This window comes from Vespula pensylvanica, chromosome 14, assembly GCF_014466175.1.
Source record: "Vespula pensylvanica isolate Volc-1 chromosome 14, ASM1446617v1, whole genome shotgun sequence".
Taxonomy (NCBI): domain Eukaryota; kingdom Metazoa; phylum Arthropoda; class Insecta; order Hymenoptera; family Vespidae; genus Vespula; species Vespula pensylvanica.
In genome coordinates this window covers 4,871,299-4,888,337 of record NC_057698.1, presented here as the reverse complement: position 1 = coordinate 4,888,337, position 17,039 = coordinate 4,871,299, and the positions used below count along the sequence as shown (strand labels likewise).

The 17,039-nt window shown below is 38.4% G+C and overlaps 2 protein-coding genes and 1 long non-coding RNA gene across 18 annotated transcripts in view; 1 reads left to right on the top strand and 2 right to left on the bottom strand.

The window, feature by feature from the left end:
• LOC122634411 (glucose transporter type 1) overlaps window positions 1–10,090 on the bottom strand; it is a 27,671-nt gene extending 17,581 nt beyond the window's left edge. For 7 of the 16 annotated variants that reach the window (XR_006328382.1, XR_006328381.1, XM_043823334.1 and 4 more), the window contains exons 1-3: window positions 9,199–10,085; window positions 3,139–3,510; window positions 426–1,218 (exon numbers count right to left, since the gene is read on the bottom strand). Coding sequence is in view for 13 of the 16 variants with exons in the window: in XM_043823334.1 (XP_043679269.1) it covers window positions 426–1,210 (785 nt within the window). In the remaining 3 variants the exon portion in view is untranslated. Of the gene's footprint in view, window positions 1–425; window positions 1,222–3,138; window positions 3,511–5,315; window positions 6,574–9,198 lie in introns of those variants that run through there. The other 9 variants (XM_043823339.1, XM_043823340.1, XM_043823329.1 and 6 more) reach the window with 8 other exon arrangements.
• A 140-nt stretch (window positions 10,091–10,230) lies between these two features.
• On the top strand, window positions 10,231–11,109 carry LOC122634433. The gene is made up of 2 exons (XR_006328386.1): window positions 10,231–10,405; window positions 10,482–11,109. It is a non-coding gene; the product is annotated as an uncharacterized LOC122634433 (long non-coding RNA).
• Window positions 11,110–13,149: 2,040 nt separating this feature from the next.
• Window positions 13,150–16,921, bottom strand: LOC122634427 (vesicle-associated membrane protein/synaptobrevin-binding protein). The gene is made up of 6 exons (XM_043823374.1): window positions 16,637–16,921; window positions 15,243–15,398; window positions 15,047–15,159; window positions 14,801–14,980; window positions 14,609–14,710; window positions 13,150–14,427 (listed from the first exon to the last, which is right to left on the bottom strand). The coding sequence occupies exons 1-6, from the start codon at window positions 16,692–16,694 to the stop codon at window positions 14,278–14,280; spliced, it is 759 nt and encodes a 252-aa protein (XP_043679309.1). The 5' UTR covers window positions 16,695–16,921; the 3' UTR covers window positions 13,150–14,277.
• Between the last annotated feature and the right edge of the window lie 118 nt (window positions 16,922–17,039).

Genomic DNA, 17,039 nt, shown 5'->3' with positions numbered 1-17,039 from the left:
CAGACTGGTTAGAATAAAACAGCACTTTGATATACTACACATCACGGAGTCATAGTCTGTGATCCACTGTGGAAGAGAAAGAAGAAGAAGAAACAAAAGAGGATTGGGATGGATAAAAGGTAGATAGATATAGATAGATAGATAGATAGATTGATAGATAGATGGATGGATAGATAGATAGATAGATAGATAGATAGATAGATAGATAGATAGATAGATAGATAGATAGTTAGATAGATAGATAGATAGATAGACAGACAGACAGATAGATAGACAGATAGATAGATAGATAGATAGATAGATAGATAGATAGATAGATAGTTAGATAGATAGATAGATAGATAGATAGATAGATAGATATAGATATAGATATAGATATAGATATATAGATAGAAGGAAAAAAGTGGCGTACGTCGAGAACGTACCTTACAAGCAACTCCCGTAGAGTAGCTTCATCGTCCTCCTGTATCTCTTCCTGCGTCTCATTACTGAAGAATCCGCGGCTTGAGCGATGTTGATGATGATGCCTGACGCTCGGCCTGGTCGCACCTCCGGCCGGATGTTGACTGTGTAAGCCGTGATGATGATGGTGATAATGTTGGCCGGTATTGGTACTGGCCGAGTGCAGGTACCGAGCAACGGTGCTGCTGCTTGTTCGCCCCCTGGTCAGCTTGAGAGCGGTCGCAGGAGGTGGCAATACGGCTCCTGTACCGGACTCCATGTAACTCCTGCGCGCGGCATATTGCTCCTCCTCCACCCTGCTACCGATATTTTTCCTCTCGCTCGATGATGGCCTGTCGGCCGATCTGCTTCGCGACCTCGAGTCGCCTGTTTTCTTGCTAGTCGCGATGATGGTGGTGCCGATACTCTCGGTATCGCGATATCTCCACCAATCTCTGTTACTCCTGCTGCTATTAATTTCTTCTCGTCGTCCAAGTCCTCTCTCTTCCTCCTCGTCGTCCTCGTCCTCCTCCTCTTCTTCCTCTTCCTCCTCCTCCTCCTCTCCTTCTCCCTCTCCTCCCTCTTCTTCTTCCTCCTCTCCCTCTTCCTCCTCTCCAACGACGGCGGCCCCCGCCGGCCCTGCCTCGGTATCCTGGGACCCCGAAAGGCCCGAAATCTCCTCGTACAAGTATTCCGAATCCGGATCCGTTGATACTGCCACGCTCTGCCACAACTGATTTATTGGTTTGAAGCCGCGTGGATCGGCCATCGTTCGGGCTGCTTCAGGGGGCAGATAGAGAGAGAGAGAGAGACACACACATAGATCTTCTGAGAAAACTTTACGAGATGATCTTTGCAATCTTTTCCTTTTATTCCGCGATGGCGCTTTTTAAGGACCATCGCTTATCTCTTCAATTACTTTCAATGGATTCGAACGATCCAACGTAGATTTTAACGAATCGACAGACTTTAGCTTCAGTCCTATGTCATATCAAATTTAGTCGAACGTATATTACGTATATCAAGAGAATTTTCAACTTCTTTTTTCAATATTTTCCACAATGGAACTTCTAAGGACCATCGCGGTTTCATCGAGCGGCTAATCGATCATATGTCTGTTGCACGATTCAAGGAACTTTGATCACGCAGCTTATGCAACTTGTGCATTGCCAACATTAAACTTACTATCGAATCGTAAAATCACCTGTCTCAGTCCATCGAGAAGCATCTTACTTTAAGAACTTTTTTCTTCTGGATCAGTCAACGAGAGTCGTGTGATAATTCATTGAAATAATTGGTTACTGTAGTAGACAGATAAGAAAGGAAGAAGGAAGGAAGGAAGAAAAGAAGCAAAGAAAGAAGGAAAAAAGAGATTTACGCAAGCTTGCGACGTTTCGTAAAGTTCTGTAACTTGCCAGTAGTAGGCATATGTTGCGTGCAACGCTCTCTTCGTTAATAGCATGTCTAATAGTTTTGAATGGTACGAGCCAGGAGTTGAACTCTTGGACGAGCAACAAACGGGTATGCTCGAAAATAAGAGACAACAAGAGATATCACGTGTTCGTATTAGTATCAGTGCGATCGTATTAGTGCGATATTGGAAATGACTAACAATTACTGCAAGATCACATTGCAGTAATTAACGATATAGAAATTTTACATGCACGATCGATGGATAGAATGCCACGGTAGTTACTTATGCAAAATACTTGCTTTTAATGGGAACAGTAGGAAAATTGTTGTTTTTACTTAGAAAAATGTTACATACGATCGGTACGACGCATAATGATCCAGTTAAAATTCAAGTAAGAATTAAATGACGTTAAATTCACTAAACGAAAGCGTATATTCGAATTCGCTTCTAAGATAAACGTAATACTTGGAATAAATTAAAGAAAGAATCGACCGTGTAATAGGCCGTGTAAATAAATAATTACCCGCGCTCTTAAGCATGACTTAACTGTCGTTTTTCGATATACGTTATTAGTAGTTTCTGCGCTATTATTTTTTATGTAATTCATTGCAGGTAATTTAACCGACGTAAATGATCGAAGGAGAGGACTTAAACCGATGTAATTGATCGAACCGATAATTCACTTCAATACGTCATTAAAAAGTTCACGCGGTTAATTTAATGTAGATATTTGTGTAATATGTTTATCCTTCTTAACGACATTTTTTTTATCTCCAACTTACATATTCGTTATCCTCTATTTCGATAGTTTTTTCTTGAATTCCTTTTTATTCCGATAGAAATGAAATTGACGCAAGATTCTTCAAAATAGTTCCTTCCTTTTCGAAATGCGATAATGTTAATTCACGTTTCTCATAAACAATAAGGCGTCAAAACCACTTGAGATTTGTAGAAAAGAATAATCAGGGCAATTACGAAATCATTATCAAGATATCGTATCGTGTAATAATTTACTGTTCCATCAACAAGATCGCACTTCCTTCACCACTAAAAATTTACACCGCGATGCAATTATCGTCATTTTTCTTATTGGACGATCATTCAATAATAACGTGAAGAATGCAAATACAAGATCGTCGGTTTAAAATGAAGTTCTTCATCGGGTATTACGACTTATCGGTAAATAAATCTAATTATACACACACGCGCGCATGCACGCACGCGCGCGCACACACACACATGTATATTTTCTTTTTTACAGAGTAAAAAAATAATGGACTCACCTTAGTAACTTTGCAAGCCATCGTGCCAGGCGATTAGACAAGGCGCCAACAACGTTTCTCTCTTCGATGTATATTTCCAAGCGACGTACGCCACGATTTCACTTTTCGTCTTCGTTTTGGTCCTTATCGTTTTGGCTCCCGTTCTCGCGAAAAGAATAAACAAGCGTATTTTATCTCCTTGAAATAGTAGCAGAAAAGCAAGATACGCGAGAAAATCTGTGGATGGTCTTGCACGACGCTCAATGTTAAATAAAATCAACGAAAAAGAGGACGACGCTTTTGTCTCCGTTAAATCACTTAGCAATCTTCTACCAGAGCCCGCTCTTCGATTCAATCGTCTTCGGCTTTGTTTCGATATACGAATTATTTTACCTGAAACGAGAAGACAAATATAGATATTATCGTTTGTTCGTTCGTTTTTTCTCTTTTTCTAATACGTTTCATATAACTTATCCTTACTGTGTTTATAACAATTAATATACTTTTTTACACGCATGAAACAAATGATAAACGTTTCAAATGCGTCACTCTTAACAAAAGAAAATATGATATTTCATCTATTACGTTGTTGAACTTTCGCCTATCAGATTATTCCATTATGAACCATGATTTGATCTAATCTTAAATTGGAGAATATCTTAACGTTTACGGAACGCCGTGCGCATAATTTCGATATAAAAAACTTAATTTTATTCGTCTTAATTTTTTTCTTCAAAAGTTACGTACGCACGTTTATCGAAAAGGGAGATTCTCGCTTCTTCATTGAAACGTAAAATAACTTTATCGTTTCATCAGGAAAATTAGGAAATTTCTCAATAATTTCAAATAAGAGAAATAAATAACGAGACGAATACGAAGAATGTTCGATTGTTGCCGATAAAAGAAAAAGAAAATGGAAATTATCGAAAGATAAATTCAAATCATAATAGAATCTTCATTTCGACATCTTTTCGATCGATGCAGTCAACGCATTATTTCTCTTCTTTCTTTAATAGATTTCTTCTAGTGAGTTAGACGAAAATATAAGTTCGAACAAATTACGTAGTTGGCTTTCACTCGTTTCTCCGAAGTTAATAATTTGCCGATTTTTTTTACGAACACTTAAGTATACCTCTTTTCTTCATCTATTTACGTTCACTCATTCTTACTATTTCCATACTTTTCCACCGATCAGATCACATTATTACAGACAGAATATATGTTTTTGATAGGTAACGAACACTGGACGATCATATCAAATACCAATAGATGAAATCACAGGACGAATGGAAGCTACGCAACATTCAAGGCCGATCGAAAGTAAATCCACGATTCAATATGGTGAAATCTTAAGGGGTTATTTATGTTTCTGTTGTTTCTCCTACCGTCATTCTCTCACGGTTCATAACGAAGGAAATTAATTTTATGACAGCAATCAACGGCTATTGCAGTTCCATGGATATTAAATTTAATGCCAGGTTTTCTCTCTCTCTCCATCTATCTCAAGTTTCTCTACGCTCGAGTATTGAGTTTGTATTCTCGCATTATCCTTAGAAAGATTCACAAAGTAGGAAAAATACCTTTTGTAAATTTTTCGTTGTATCAACATATGTATATCGCCTAATTGTAGATTCACGAATAAATAGTGAACAGTGGAACGATATCTGTTATCAACTTTTGACTCAAAACTTGCGACGATAGATAACTGACGCATGCGAACTCTTGAAGCTTTTGTGCACGCAGGTATATATTCTCGTATATCGAATTGTTGAATCGTATCGAAAAAAAAAAAAAACAAAAAACAAAAGTCAAAATCTTTTCAATAAATATCGATTATAAGAGAAAAATGTTATTTCCTATATCGTATCGTTAAGCGAAACGTTAGAGTGCACGTTAAGCGAAATAAATCGATCAAACGAAAGGAAAAGCAAATTTCTTCTGTCTTGTATTTCGCTGTCTGAAAGAATTCCGTTACGTCATGATTTGACACGTTTGAAAACATATCTCTATCGTGGTATCAAGCTCTAACTATCGCAGAGTACAGCGAACTTTAAAAAAAGTTAACGGTTGATAGTAGTAGAAAGGTGTGTAGCGTAAAACATATATATATATTCGTACATACAATGTTATACCTATATATCATATAGGTATATACCATTCATGCATTTGGAAGAAAAGAGAATGTGTTTTTTTCGTACCTTTTTCCTGTACACACAATTGACTCGTTAAACGCAGAGACACGTACGTACGTGTGTACACGTCAATAATACGGAATCTATATGGGACACGCACGCGTATTATTAGATTTTCGCGTACGGACCGCGCACACGGATCGTTACGAGAAGGCTAGTAAATCCGTCCTCATGAACGTTGGAATCTCTGGATGGAGCTTGGAGGGGGGAGGGGAAAGAAAAGAAAAAGAAAAGATAAAAAGTAAGAAAGACAAGGAGGTAAAAGTGGAAGAAGTAAGGTTTGAACGCGAGTTTAGATAAGCGAGGTCATTCCGGCGACGGTTCTCGCTCGACTAACGAGTGCATAACCATTGAGGTCTCTACGAGATTCGTCGAATCTCTCCCTACCACTATTATTTACGCCCTCCTCTTTCTCTCGCTATTTGAATTTACATTCGAGGCTCTCGTTTAGTTTCCTTATTTCGAAATATAGATACGTCTATCTCCGTCTTGGAATCGTTTGTACGTATTTGTTGCGCGCTGCTCGTTTCCTACTAACAAAACGATCGCTCTGCTCGCGTTGAAGCTGTCAAGATTTCTAATAGATAATTTCGTTGATCGGTATATACCTACACATATGTACGTTTGTATTCACCGTTGAATATAACCAAGCTGCAGGTGTTGAGCATTCATTGTCTCGCATTATCGCTAGGAGAGATTCTTTAAATGTTTAAAGAAAAACTTGACTCGTTAACTCGAGAACGAGTTACATTGTTCCCCCATCGACTTTCACGTCGATCGATATCTTCATTCTCTGAAGAGCAATGCCGTGTAAGGCTCTCCTATCACGGGGAAAACTTAATTCGTTGCCCTGACAATGCGAGACGTCGCGTTACTCCATTAACATTATCTTTGTCATTTCGAGAAATTATCCTTGCAACCGTCGCAATTAATGTTTCTGCATTTGTGTAACAGAGTTAAAGAACGATTCACGTTTAAATAGAAGGAAAAGAAAAAAGTGGATCTCGAACAAGCGTACGCATGATCATCGAAGTAGCGCGTAAATTTAGATTGACACCATTTTATATCCGAATGACCTTCGCGATATTTGTTTCTTTTCCTTAGAATTTCTCGATACGTCGAGTCATTCGTATTTCAACTGACTTAACTAGCTTCGACATAACCGATCTCTTAACGAAACCTTCCATTTCAACAATTTCAACAACACAATATTCAATCAAAAACGCTGTCTCTTACTCGTATCTTTTTTCTTGTTTTTTGTTTTCATTCCGGATCAAATTGGCTCTAGTTTCGTCGTTCTCTCTCTCTCTCTCTCTCTCTCTCTCTCTCTCTCTCTCTCTCTCTCTCTCTTCATAGAATATGCTTCACTATGTGAGACATAATATCGTTGACTGGATTTACATGAGTCTCAAAGACTGTAATAATAAAGCCATCTCTATAAGTCCTGCTATAATAAGTCGACGATAATCCAGCACGTGAGTGTTGACGTATCGATTACGTCGATGGATTCTGGGTGGAACATCCCTGAGGTATACCAAAGGAAATAGAGATATGCAATAATTAACGGATTGCATGACGGTAGCCTCTTTTCAAACTTTTAGTCAGCGTGACGTATCGTGAGTCAAGTACATAACGTAGCGATCTTGAAACATTTTCGTAAGTTCTATCTATTCAATGTTTGATCTTCAATCGGAGAAGGAAAAAAGTTTACATATCTATATAATATAATATAGATAACATATTGTGTGTGTATGTGTGTTGTACATGGGTGATCGATCAAGTAAACATGAAAGTAAGTGGGTCACGAGCATACGCGCCCGTTGGCTAAGACTTTCCCCTCTTCTCTCATACCTCGCCCCTCCACTACAGATCCTAAGGCAAACTTCTTAAATTTACTGCGAACTTTTCGGCCGCTGTCAGCCATGAAGATTTATTAAAAACTACATAGTCTCGACGATGAATCGTCACAAACGTTCTATTCTCTCTCCCTCTCTCTCTCTCTCCCCCCCCCCTCTCTCTCTCTCTCTCTCTCTCTCCAAAGAGAGAGAGAAAGAAAGAACTCCTGCGCTATGATATGTTATTTCCTTTACTTTACATAACTCGAGAAGTGCTTTGCTTTAGACTAGAATAAAAATTGTTGGCCGGTACATTTCTTTCATTTATTTATTTTTTCTTCGTATATCAATAATTTTCTTCGGCGATTGATATTTGATTTCATGAGTTTAGACGCAAAACGGATTTACATAATAATTACTATTTCGAGTTGTAGGTGATCCCGATTATGGAAGCTAGTTTAATCCATAAGACCACGCGAGATAATTGCAATCCTGACCGCTTTAACTCTAAGCGTCACAACTTTAAGCAGATATTCGGATATTGAGTTAAGCGTTCTGTGAAGAGATTATTCAAAGCCTCGATTGACTTCTCAACCTTTCTCATATACCTTTATAGGATTGAAAAATAAAGAAGGAAAGTCTTAAGAGAGTTATTAACTCTTATTCCGAGAATAAATTTTGTTTATCAAACAATTGTCTGATCAATATAACACTCGTTTACTTGCACGTCTCATTTATAACATTTCACTTAATCGATCTCGTTTATTTCACTCTATCTTTCAATATAATTGGTTTTACGTGACTTATCGAAGAAGATAAAAATGAGCATAAGAATTTTTTTGCCACTTCAAACGGTGTCAATTAATCTAAGAAGTCTTTAATCTCTATACTAGTTTATAATCCGTTATCTTTCAATATACTTATAAAGAAAAGAAAATCAAAAGTACATACTTAAGTATATAGATTTTGTAAAGCAAATCTAAGAAATGAAATGTTGATAAGAGGGAAGACCGATCGTTCCACGTCCGATCACTGGCCTCTGAAACTCTTTTCGAACAACATTAAAGGATTTACAAGTAGAATATGTGTGTATCTACATGTTCGACTCGATATCAAAAGATGGACCTGGATCCATGGAATAGTTCGATCGTTTCGCGTTTCACACGCGAGCACAGCGTCGGTAGACGCAACGTTTCCTGGCACGATTGACTCCACCTAGACGGCGCGGCGCCTCCTCGCGTTTCGTTCGCCCGCTTTGGTTTCACACACACACACTCTCTCTCTCTCTCTCTCTCTCTCTCTCTCTCTCTCTCTTTCTCTGGCCTCGTCCCTGGTGCTGCTATTCCCGCCCAGTGCTTCCAAAATTTCACGGGAGTAAACCAGCCCCTCCCGTCTCTCATTATTTTTCTTTCTTTCTTCTGTGACACAAGGCGTGTGCGCGCGCGCATATACAGAGAGAAAGAGAGAAGGAAAAAGAAAGGGAGAGAGAGAGAGAGAGGGAGAGAGAGGATATACGTCAAGAGCAAAAGAGGGAGGAAAGATACCCCCGTAAGTTTGGTACGATGAAAGAAGAATCGATTAACACAGTTGACAAGGACGGCCTTGGAAGAGGAAACGTAAAGAAATAAAAAAAGAAAAAAACAGCTACTCATCCTATCAGCACGTATAGCCGCTTAGAATTATTATTGCGTTGAAAATATAAAAATCGATGTGTAAGCTTCATGAAAAGAGTAAGTAAAGAGAATAAAAAATATGTAAAAGTCGCGTGGTTCTTCCCGGAACGATTTCGAACGAGCAACCGGGCGTTGCAAGCCACCACGACGGCCTCCGGTATCGATCGACAAAGGTTGGACGAAAACGAGCTTCGAGACTCGTCCTACCCTCTTCTCGAGACATTACGAAGGAACGCTAAAGATGTCGTTCGTGATCTTCTTCGAAAAGAAGAAACGAGATTTAAAGAGAGAGAGAGAGAGAGAGAGAGAGAGAGAGAGAGAGAGAGAGAGAGAGAGAGAGAGAAAAGAGAGAGAAAGAGAAGACGTACGATTAAAACTTACCGTCATGTTATAAGTAGTTTGAGTCGCAGGTCGCAAAGCAATCGAATGATCCCAGCCATAGAGTCCGCTAGAGAGAGAGAGAGAGAGAGAGAGAGAGAGAGAGAGAGAGAGAGAGAGAGAGAGAGAGAGAGAGAAACAGCAAACGGATAGAGAAATAGAGAGTCGCTAAAAATCACGATAACGCACGACAACGGAAATATATATCTTGTTTCTTTCACGGTATCGTCGTCGTCGTCGTAGAGGTCTTCTTCGTGTAAACGGCAGTATTGGCAGTGGCGGGAGTGAGGAGGGCAGATACAGCGTCGGCAGCGTTGGCGGTGGTGGTGGCGACGGTGACGGCAGCGGTGACGGCAACGGCGGCGGCGACGGCGGCGGTGGTGGCGCCGACGACGACGACGACGAGGAGGAGGCTGTCGGCGACGACGACGACGACGTTGTTGTTGTTGTTGTTCTCGTTCTTGTACGCGACACTGTTGATAGAGATGACTCTTCTTACCAAGTCACTGTTATCCTCGCGAACCGAGGACACCATCTCCTTGCTCATCCGATCGCATTCACTCTCGACGACAATGCCAACCCCCGCACTAGCCGCGACACACCAAGATCGCGCTACCATGAGTAACATCGTCGATTAAATGCTAACGTCATCCTCGTCCTCGTCGTCATCGTTCTCTTCTCTTCTTCTCGTTCTCGTTCCGAGCACGATCCAAAGCAAACGTCTAGTCAAACGCACGAACCACCGGTTCCCTCGCGAATCCCCGAGAAGCAATGCCGAGAGAAAGAAGAGCCTTCCGGGGACAAGGAGTCGAGAAAAAGGCGGTGGTCGTCCTCCGTTCGACTGCACGACACCGATCCTTGATAGAAGGAGACGCCCCAACGCGGGCCACCTAGTTCGACGTATGGCGAGCAACGGCTCACCCCGCGGATCCGTCTGTGCTCGGGCCAACTCGCGCAGTGCCGTATCTAGGACCACTGCCTGCTTCGACGCCAACCGACCTTCCCCTCCCCGCCCCACCACGCTCATTCTCTAATTCTCCCACGAACTCTAAGACACGATAGTTTTTACATAATTTTTTTTTCTTTATTTTACAGCTTAACCCTCCCAATGAGAGTCCCATAAAAACCATCCGATGACGAAGATCTTAACTAGAGGATAGAAAAGTGATGATGCATTTGATGGTTGCATCTTGTACATATTTCTGCAGAAGTATCAACTATAGTCGTTTTTAGAAAAATATTCTATGTTTAACAGTTATCTTTAAAATAATATAACATTTTTTTAGGAATCGGAAGAAGGAGAGAAAGAGAGAAGCCATGAGATTAAAGGAAAGGATAAAAGGAAAGGAACGATTTTAGTGTCGGGCACTGGGAATAGTTTGGGGTGACCTGGAACCGTCGGGCACTCAGCGGCAAGGCGGGGGACTAAGGAAACCCTTGAAATCAATAGCCGGCCGCTACTGCCGCCGCCACCCTGATCAGGCTCCGTTCTGCGCTGCACATTCGTCCCCTCGCATCATCCACCTCCCTCTTTTTACAGCTTTTCTCTCTCTCTCTCTCTCTCTCCTCTGATTTTGATTTATCTGCACGTCGTAGCCGAAGAAATCAGGAGCCTCACTTCAGTTTGCGCTCGAACGTTCCGCTAGTACGGACACACGTCATTCGTTGACTTTTTTAGCGGTGTTCCATGTGACGGTGAAGAAGTAGGAGACTAGGGTGGGACGATCATGAATCAGCCAAAAATAAATCAAACCTCTCTCTTTCCCTTTTCTTCTCTCCCTCTCTCTTTTCTTCTTCTCCTTATCTTTATCATTTATCTGTCATATTGAGGTAGTCGATGATAATGTATTTGATAATTTAGCAAAAGAATGATTCGAAGGTTTAAACTCTAATAAATTTAAATAGGAACTGAAATATCATGACGATCGTCAATGGTTTCATTCATAATGGAATGAAGAAAAAGATAAAGTAATGGAAACTAATGCGAATTGGAACATCTTTCATGTACTCTCCATTAGTTAACGATCTTAAAGAAAGTAGCTCTTGCACTTTTTGTATTATTTATTAATTCGATACGAGGCTGAGTTAAACACGATGCAGGAAGCACATTTATGGTAGGTGCATAATGCATGCGAAGGAATGGTTTTGCATATCGACGAGAACATATATTCAGGGACATTGCAGGCGTGGAGGGTTGATGTAACTTTTTTTTTTCTTTTCTTTTCTTTTCTTTTCTTTCCTTTTTTGTCAGGTGGCGTAGGCGTTTGCAAAGGTAGAAAGTCGAAAATAAAAATCAGGAGGCAATTGCGCGTCACTCGAAATAATTTCTCCACTGCAGTGTGTAGATCTCTGCACCTTTTCGATGACGACTACCCGGTGGCAGCTTCTCTCCTCTTTTCACCCACTTCTCTGCCACGTACAAAGTCGTTATGCGTTTATATGTGTGTGTACGTGTGTGTACGAGAGTAGTCTGATTACGGTCTGACCTACTCTACTTCGGGCTAGGGACATACGATTCTCTCTCTTTTTTCTTTTTTCTTCTCTTTTTCGAAAACTTATCACGCTTATCTGACCTTTAGTTACGTTAGGCTTACAAATTAATTACAAACATTCGGTAATATTCTCCTGATAAAGTTTATTAAAATTAATGTTTATATTGAAATCGATAATAAAATGACACGATACACAACGTCCGTTGGATTCGTTTTTGTTTAATACTTTCCTAGCAGACGTACAATTCTAACGCAAAAGATATTATTAATTAAATATACCAATGAAAAGAGATTTTTTTATAAAGATATTTATGAAACTCGAGCGATACCGTAACGAAACGAATCCTCGGCCAAACGAAAAGGTGCGCACGTCGTTTCGTTTTGATTTCGTTCGAGCTTTCTCCAGCAAAATATGAATATTTTAATCCATTGGATTTTTCCTTCTCTCTCTCTCTCTCTCTCTCTCTCTCTCTCTCCTCCTTTTTATATAAGTAAATTATTTAACGTATATTTTCAGCTCATTAGAGAGATCTTCGACAGAGATCTCGTTACAGACATCTTAACGGTTTTATATTATTACTATTACTTATTTATTTATTATTAAAGAATCTTAAAGAGCTTTATATTAGTACGCGATTGCGCAGAACACACGTGCACTATAGACACGAGTAAATACCATATGTACAGAAAAACGTGGCAGGAATTATTTTTGCCGATTTTTTTTTTTTTTCTTTCTTCTCGTTAAGTAACACCGGAAAGCCAATATATAATAGTGTATGTGTGTATATGTCAAGTTTCTCCTCCGCTTCTCCTTAAAGATACAACTATATATTCCTATATAACCTACGATCCTTCTTGTCTCGTAAATAATTGTTAAAGATCTCGTAAGTTGTCTAACATGTTCGTACTCTTGGCGTTCTTCGCAAATTCAATTTCTTCAGTTTGTGACTATATTAGATCTCAACGTATTTGTAATAAATAATAGTATAAATAATAAAAACAAACACGCTTGCATTTTGACGTATCACATATGTATGTATATACATATATTAGAGAAATATAATTATGATCGACAGGTAATAAAACAACATAAAGAAATAGTAAAAGGAGAAAAAGAAATTGAAAACAATTGAATGCTAGTTAAGTTACAAATAGTTAGTTCGCCATTGTTATTTTCTATATCTCTTAACATAAATTTATAAACGTTTCATGTATACCAAATTAAGTGCGAAGACATACTTTATTTATTATAATTTGTAGCATGCCAACAGTGTTTAAAGTGTATTTCTTCCAGTCGTATATGTATTTTGTATTTTTTTTTCCTTTTTTTTCTTCTTATTTCTTTTTGTTGAAAAAAAAAAAAAAAAAAAAACGAGCGATACCGTGCCCATATAAGCCATGCTCCACTTTAGAGATTCCAAAAGAATTTAATGACAGAAAGGTACAAAGTACAAATATTGTGTCGTATGACATCCGAGATATCTTTATTTTTAATTTTTATAAGACAAACATAAAGAAATAAAAATTACACTGAAGCGTCATAAATTCAATGCATTAACTTCTTAAATTATATGCCACTGCTGGTTGATGCAGTCATCACTACCGTATGGACAATGACGAACCACTACTATTCAGTCAGCCCCCCTTCCCTCTCTGCTGTATTTTTCAAATCAATAATAAATATCTTCGAGCAAATCGAACTACATAGAAAATGTAGAATGATGACACATTGGACGTCGAATGTCGGCGCGAAATACAATTGAATCATAAGGCGTTATTACCTATCACAGTGTTAACGTGCCCGAGTTATTCTTCATAGAACACACAGTGTTTACAATGACGCTTGATCTCATTAAACGGTATTATTACATATTTTTCAATCACTTTAATGCAAAAAGAAAACCATTAGAGGAAATATGTTGGAATATTCGCGATTAATTAGTAAAATGGAGTGAGATCTAAAAGCGCGATCCAACAGAGTTTGATTTAATAAATGGTAGACTTTTTGGACTGTTCGGAAAAATTTAGTAAGAAACTTGCTTAAATTTCTTTAAATTAATATTTTGTATACATAATTGTTTGGCTTAGTGGTGGCATGGTAGCAAAGACACAGGACGCAGGCAAGTGTTTTAAAGCGAAAATCCTTTTGTAAGAAGTGTATGTGTGGGAAATGTGTATAAACGAATATATAAACTCCTAAACGTTTATCCAAGACATGCTACTTGATATTTATTTAAGTTTTCTACTTAAATCAGTAACATTTCTTAGATGCTTAACAATTAACTAATGTGACTTCAATACCAAACCGTTGGGTCGTTGCTTGCAAAATATCTTGCTTGGAACATAACAAACGTTTCTTAAAAAAGGATTTAAAGTTTCAAATGCTGCTTCACCAGACAAAGCACATTCCCATAGCAAATAGCCCTATTAATGCAGACCACTACTGTTCGTGTTAATACAATTTATTATGAACAACCAAGTAATGGTACGACTGAAATTGGTCTTTGCAGTCTGAAGATGGCAGAGGGGCAGACTAAGAATGTAGGGGAAGAAGGGATGTGCCGAGGTATATTTGAAGAATAAGGACTGCTCAGATTAGTTTTCCCAACAAATAGCCTACTATGACCATTGCAACGGCAATAAGAAAACTGGTTGACGTCGGAGAAAACTGATTACTGCTTTGCGCGGGCAAACCTCTAGCATCCTCCAATGCTGCATTTCGGTATTTCATTAAGTCTCTCTGTTGATAAAGAAGAAAAAATAAGTGTCAATACTTATTTCGTTAAAGTTTAAGTCTTAAACTCTAAGGTTAAGTCTATCGAAACTAATACCTAGTATTAGTTGTATTAGACAAAGAAAATGCACAAACGGTTTATCGAATTATCATGAAATATGTAAAACTATCATTTCCTATCATTTACCCTGAGTTGAAGGTTTTCCTGCCTAAGAGCACTTTCCTCTACTCTAAGCTGAGTGACCTCTTGTGCAGCTTTTAACAATTTCTCTTCTGTTTCTTCCAATACCTAAAGATGCGAAAATGGTTATAGTATAAATAATTCTTTCGTCTCAAGGTTAGAACATTCAAAGAAATTAACTCGTTCGTTGCAATTTACCTTTGGAGAAGATTTCACAGAATCTCCAGTACCTTTATTTTTCTCATTATTCGTATTAGTATCCGACCTGGTTGTCGTAGTGGTTGTAGTTGTTTTAGTTGCAGCAGTAGTTGTTACCGGATTCTCAAATACGCACTTTAACTTCGAATCCATTAATTGCTCTGGTTTTGTATCTTTCCACTACAAAATTGACATATATAATAATACAAATGCATCATAGTTAAAAATATTTGTGGTGATACATACCACATCATTATTTAAATAATCATCTGAATCATTATCCGGAGCTATTAAACTCTGAACCATAAATTTGTGTTTATTTTTATCCGCTGGATCAAAATCACAAGGTTGTAAGCATACTAAAATATAAAATATTCTATTTTATAAACAAACTTTGACAAACTTTTTATCAGCCGACATTTAAATAGATTTAAAAATTAACCTGCTATTTCAGCGACTTCCATTGGCTTTAAAGCTCCAGAGTTAGGACGTACACAATATTTCTTTGGTACGGTCGTCTTTATTTTAAAATATACTTTGTTAGAGGTAGGATTTATTAGTTTTATATAAGATGTGACTGGAGCTCCAGTGAACGGACCTAGAAAGAATTATTGCTACATTTACTTCTTTCAAAGAATATAGCTACATAATATATTTGAATACATCATAAAATATAATTAATAAATATGCAATTTGATAGAATGGACCAAAGGTAAACTAAAATGTAAAATGACAATATAATCATTTTACATCTTTATCATAGAAAATATAACATAACTTTATCAAAGTAACACAGATCAAAGATCGCTATTTTAATAAAAATATTAAATATGGCATAGCGACATGTTGTAACTGCCAATGCAGCAATGACAAAAACAATGATATAAGCAGAATGGTTTTAATAAGTATAATAAATATAAAGTAAGTTCAATGTGCTCAAGATTTTTTGTTTAAGCAATAGATTCAACGATTCGGATATGTTCATAGATGTTACATGATACGTGAAAAAACATATGCATGACTCATTAACAGCATCGCCAGAGAGGTGCAAAAGATCATCTGACTCTTTGCATGTATAATTAGACGCGTGTTTTTAAATGCGAAAAGGCAAATCTGTACCAAAAACATACGCAAGACCGAAGATACGCGGCAAAGAAAGTGATGGGGGAAGGGAGGAGAGAACATATAACATACGAGGGTAGTAGAATCCATGTATGTGGTGGATGAGAAGAAGATGGAAGGAAGAAATAAACGAGAGAATGAGAGAGGAGAAGGGAGAGGGGGGAAGTAAGGTGGAATACAAAAGAAGAGAGGGGATAAAAAGTTAAGGCACACAATAAAATGATCGTCTTGGCTTTGACAGCGAATGACGTACAACGGATAGGGTTAAGTACGACTTGGCACTTTTTGTCGGATTTTCTCGAATTGAAATTTCTAAACTTGGCAAGGATTGTTAGACAGTAAGAAAACATTCGAGAAGAACCGTTTCTTTCTCTCTCTCTCTCTCTCTCTCTCTCCTCTCCCTCCTCTCTCTCTCTCTCTCTCTCTCTCTCTCTATATCTCTATCTCTATCTCTATCTCTATCTCCTTACGTCATCTTGACAACGCAGTGCACCGTGTGCACTTGGATTCGTTCGAATGAATCGGTCACTTTTTGTTGTGTATCGTGAGATATACAAGCAAAGTTGCACGCACGTACAACTAAATATCTCAGAGAGGTAAACTCAAACAGATAAAAAGGAGGAGAGATGGATAGAGTAAAAAAAGAAAGAAAAAAAAGAAAGAAAGGCGTTGTCGGCCGAAGGATAAATTACGAAGATCGTTGATCTTTCGTACCCCTGAATCGTAGCTCGCCTTCCGGCTCGATAAGTAAAACTTGCGCAGGCTTCGCCATCCTATATTTTTTCAATGTCGATCGACAATCCAATGGACGTTGAGTCGCGTCACCTCGACGTAAAGAGCTTTCGTTTCTTCTATTTTATTAACAGTAATTCAATAGATTTTTACTTTCCGTGTACTCGCAGTGATATTGTTAAAACGGCACCACCGCGTACCTCGTACTTGCTTTCCGGGATTCCGTTCAACTAATTCCAATTTTCTCTCTCCTCACGAGCGAATACGCATGCGTCACGACGGAAATTATCAGGCGTACTTGGGCGCGTTACGTCACGACGATATTACCGCGGTAATCATATTCTCTACTTTTACAGACCACATGTAAATTTTGACGGTGAGGAAA

What these genes read in the sequence shown, in the direction of transcription:
- LOC122634427 (XM_043823374.1), bottom strand. Translation starts at nt 16,694, where the DNA reads ATGGCGAAGCCTGCGCAAGTTTTACTTATCGAGCCGGAAGGCGAGCTA. An exon ending in AGGCGAGCTACGATTCAGGG is followed by an intron (nt 15,399 to 16,636) that starts GTACGAAAGATC and finishes AATTCTTTCTAG; the next exon opens with GTCCGTTCACTGGAGCTCCA. An exon ending in ATTATTTAAATAATGATGTG is followed by an intron (nt 14,981 to 15,046) that starts GTATGTATCACC and finishes TCAATTTTGTAG; the next exon opens with TGGAAAGATACAAAACCAGA.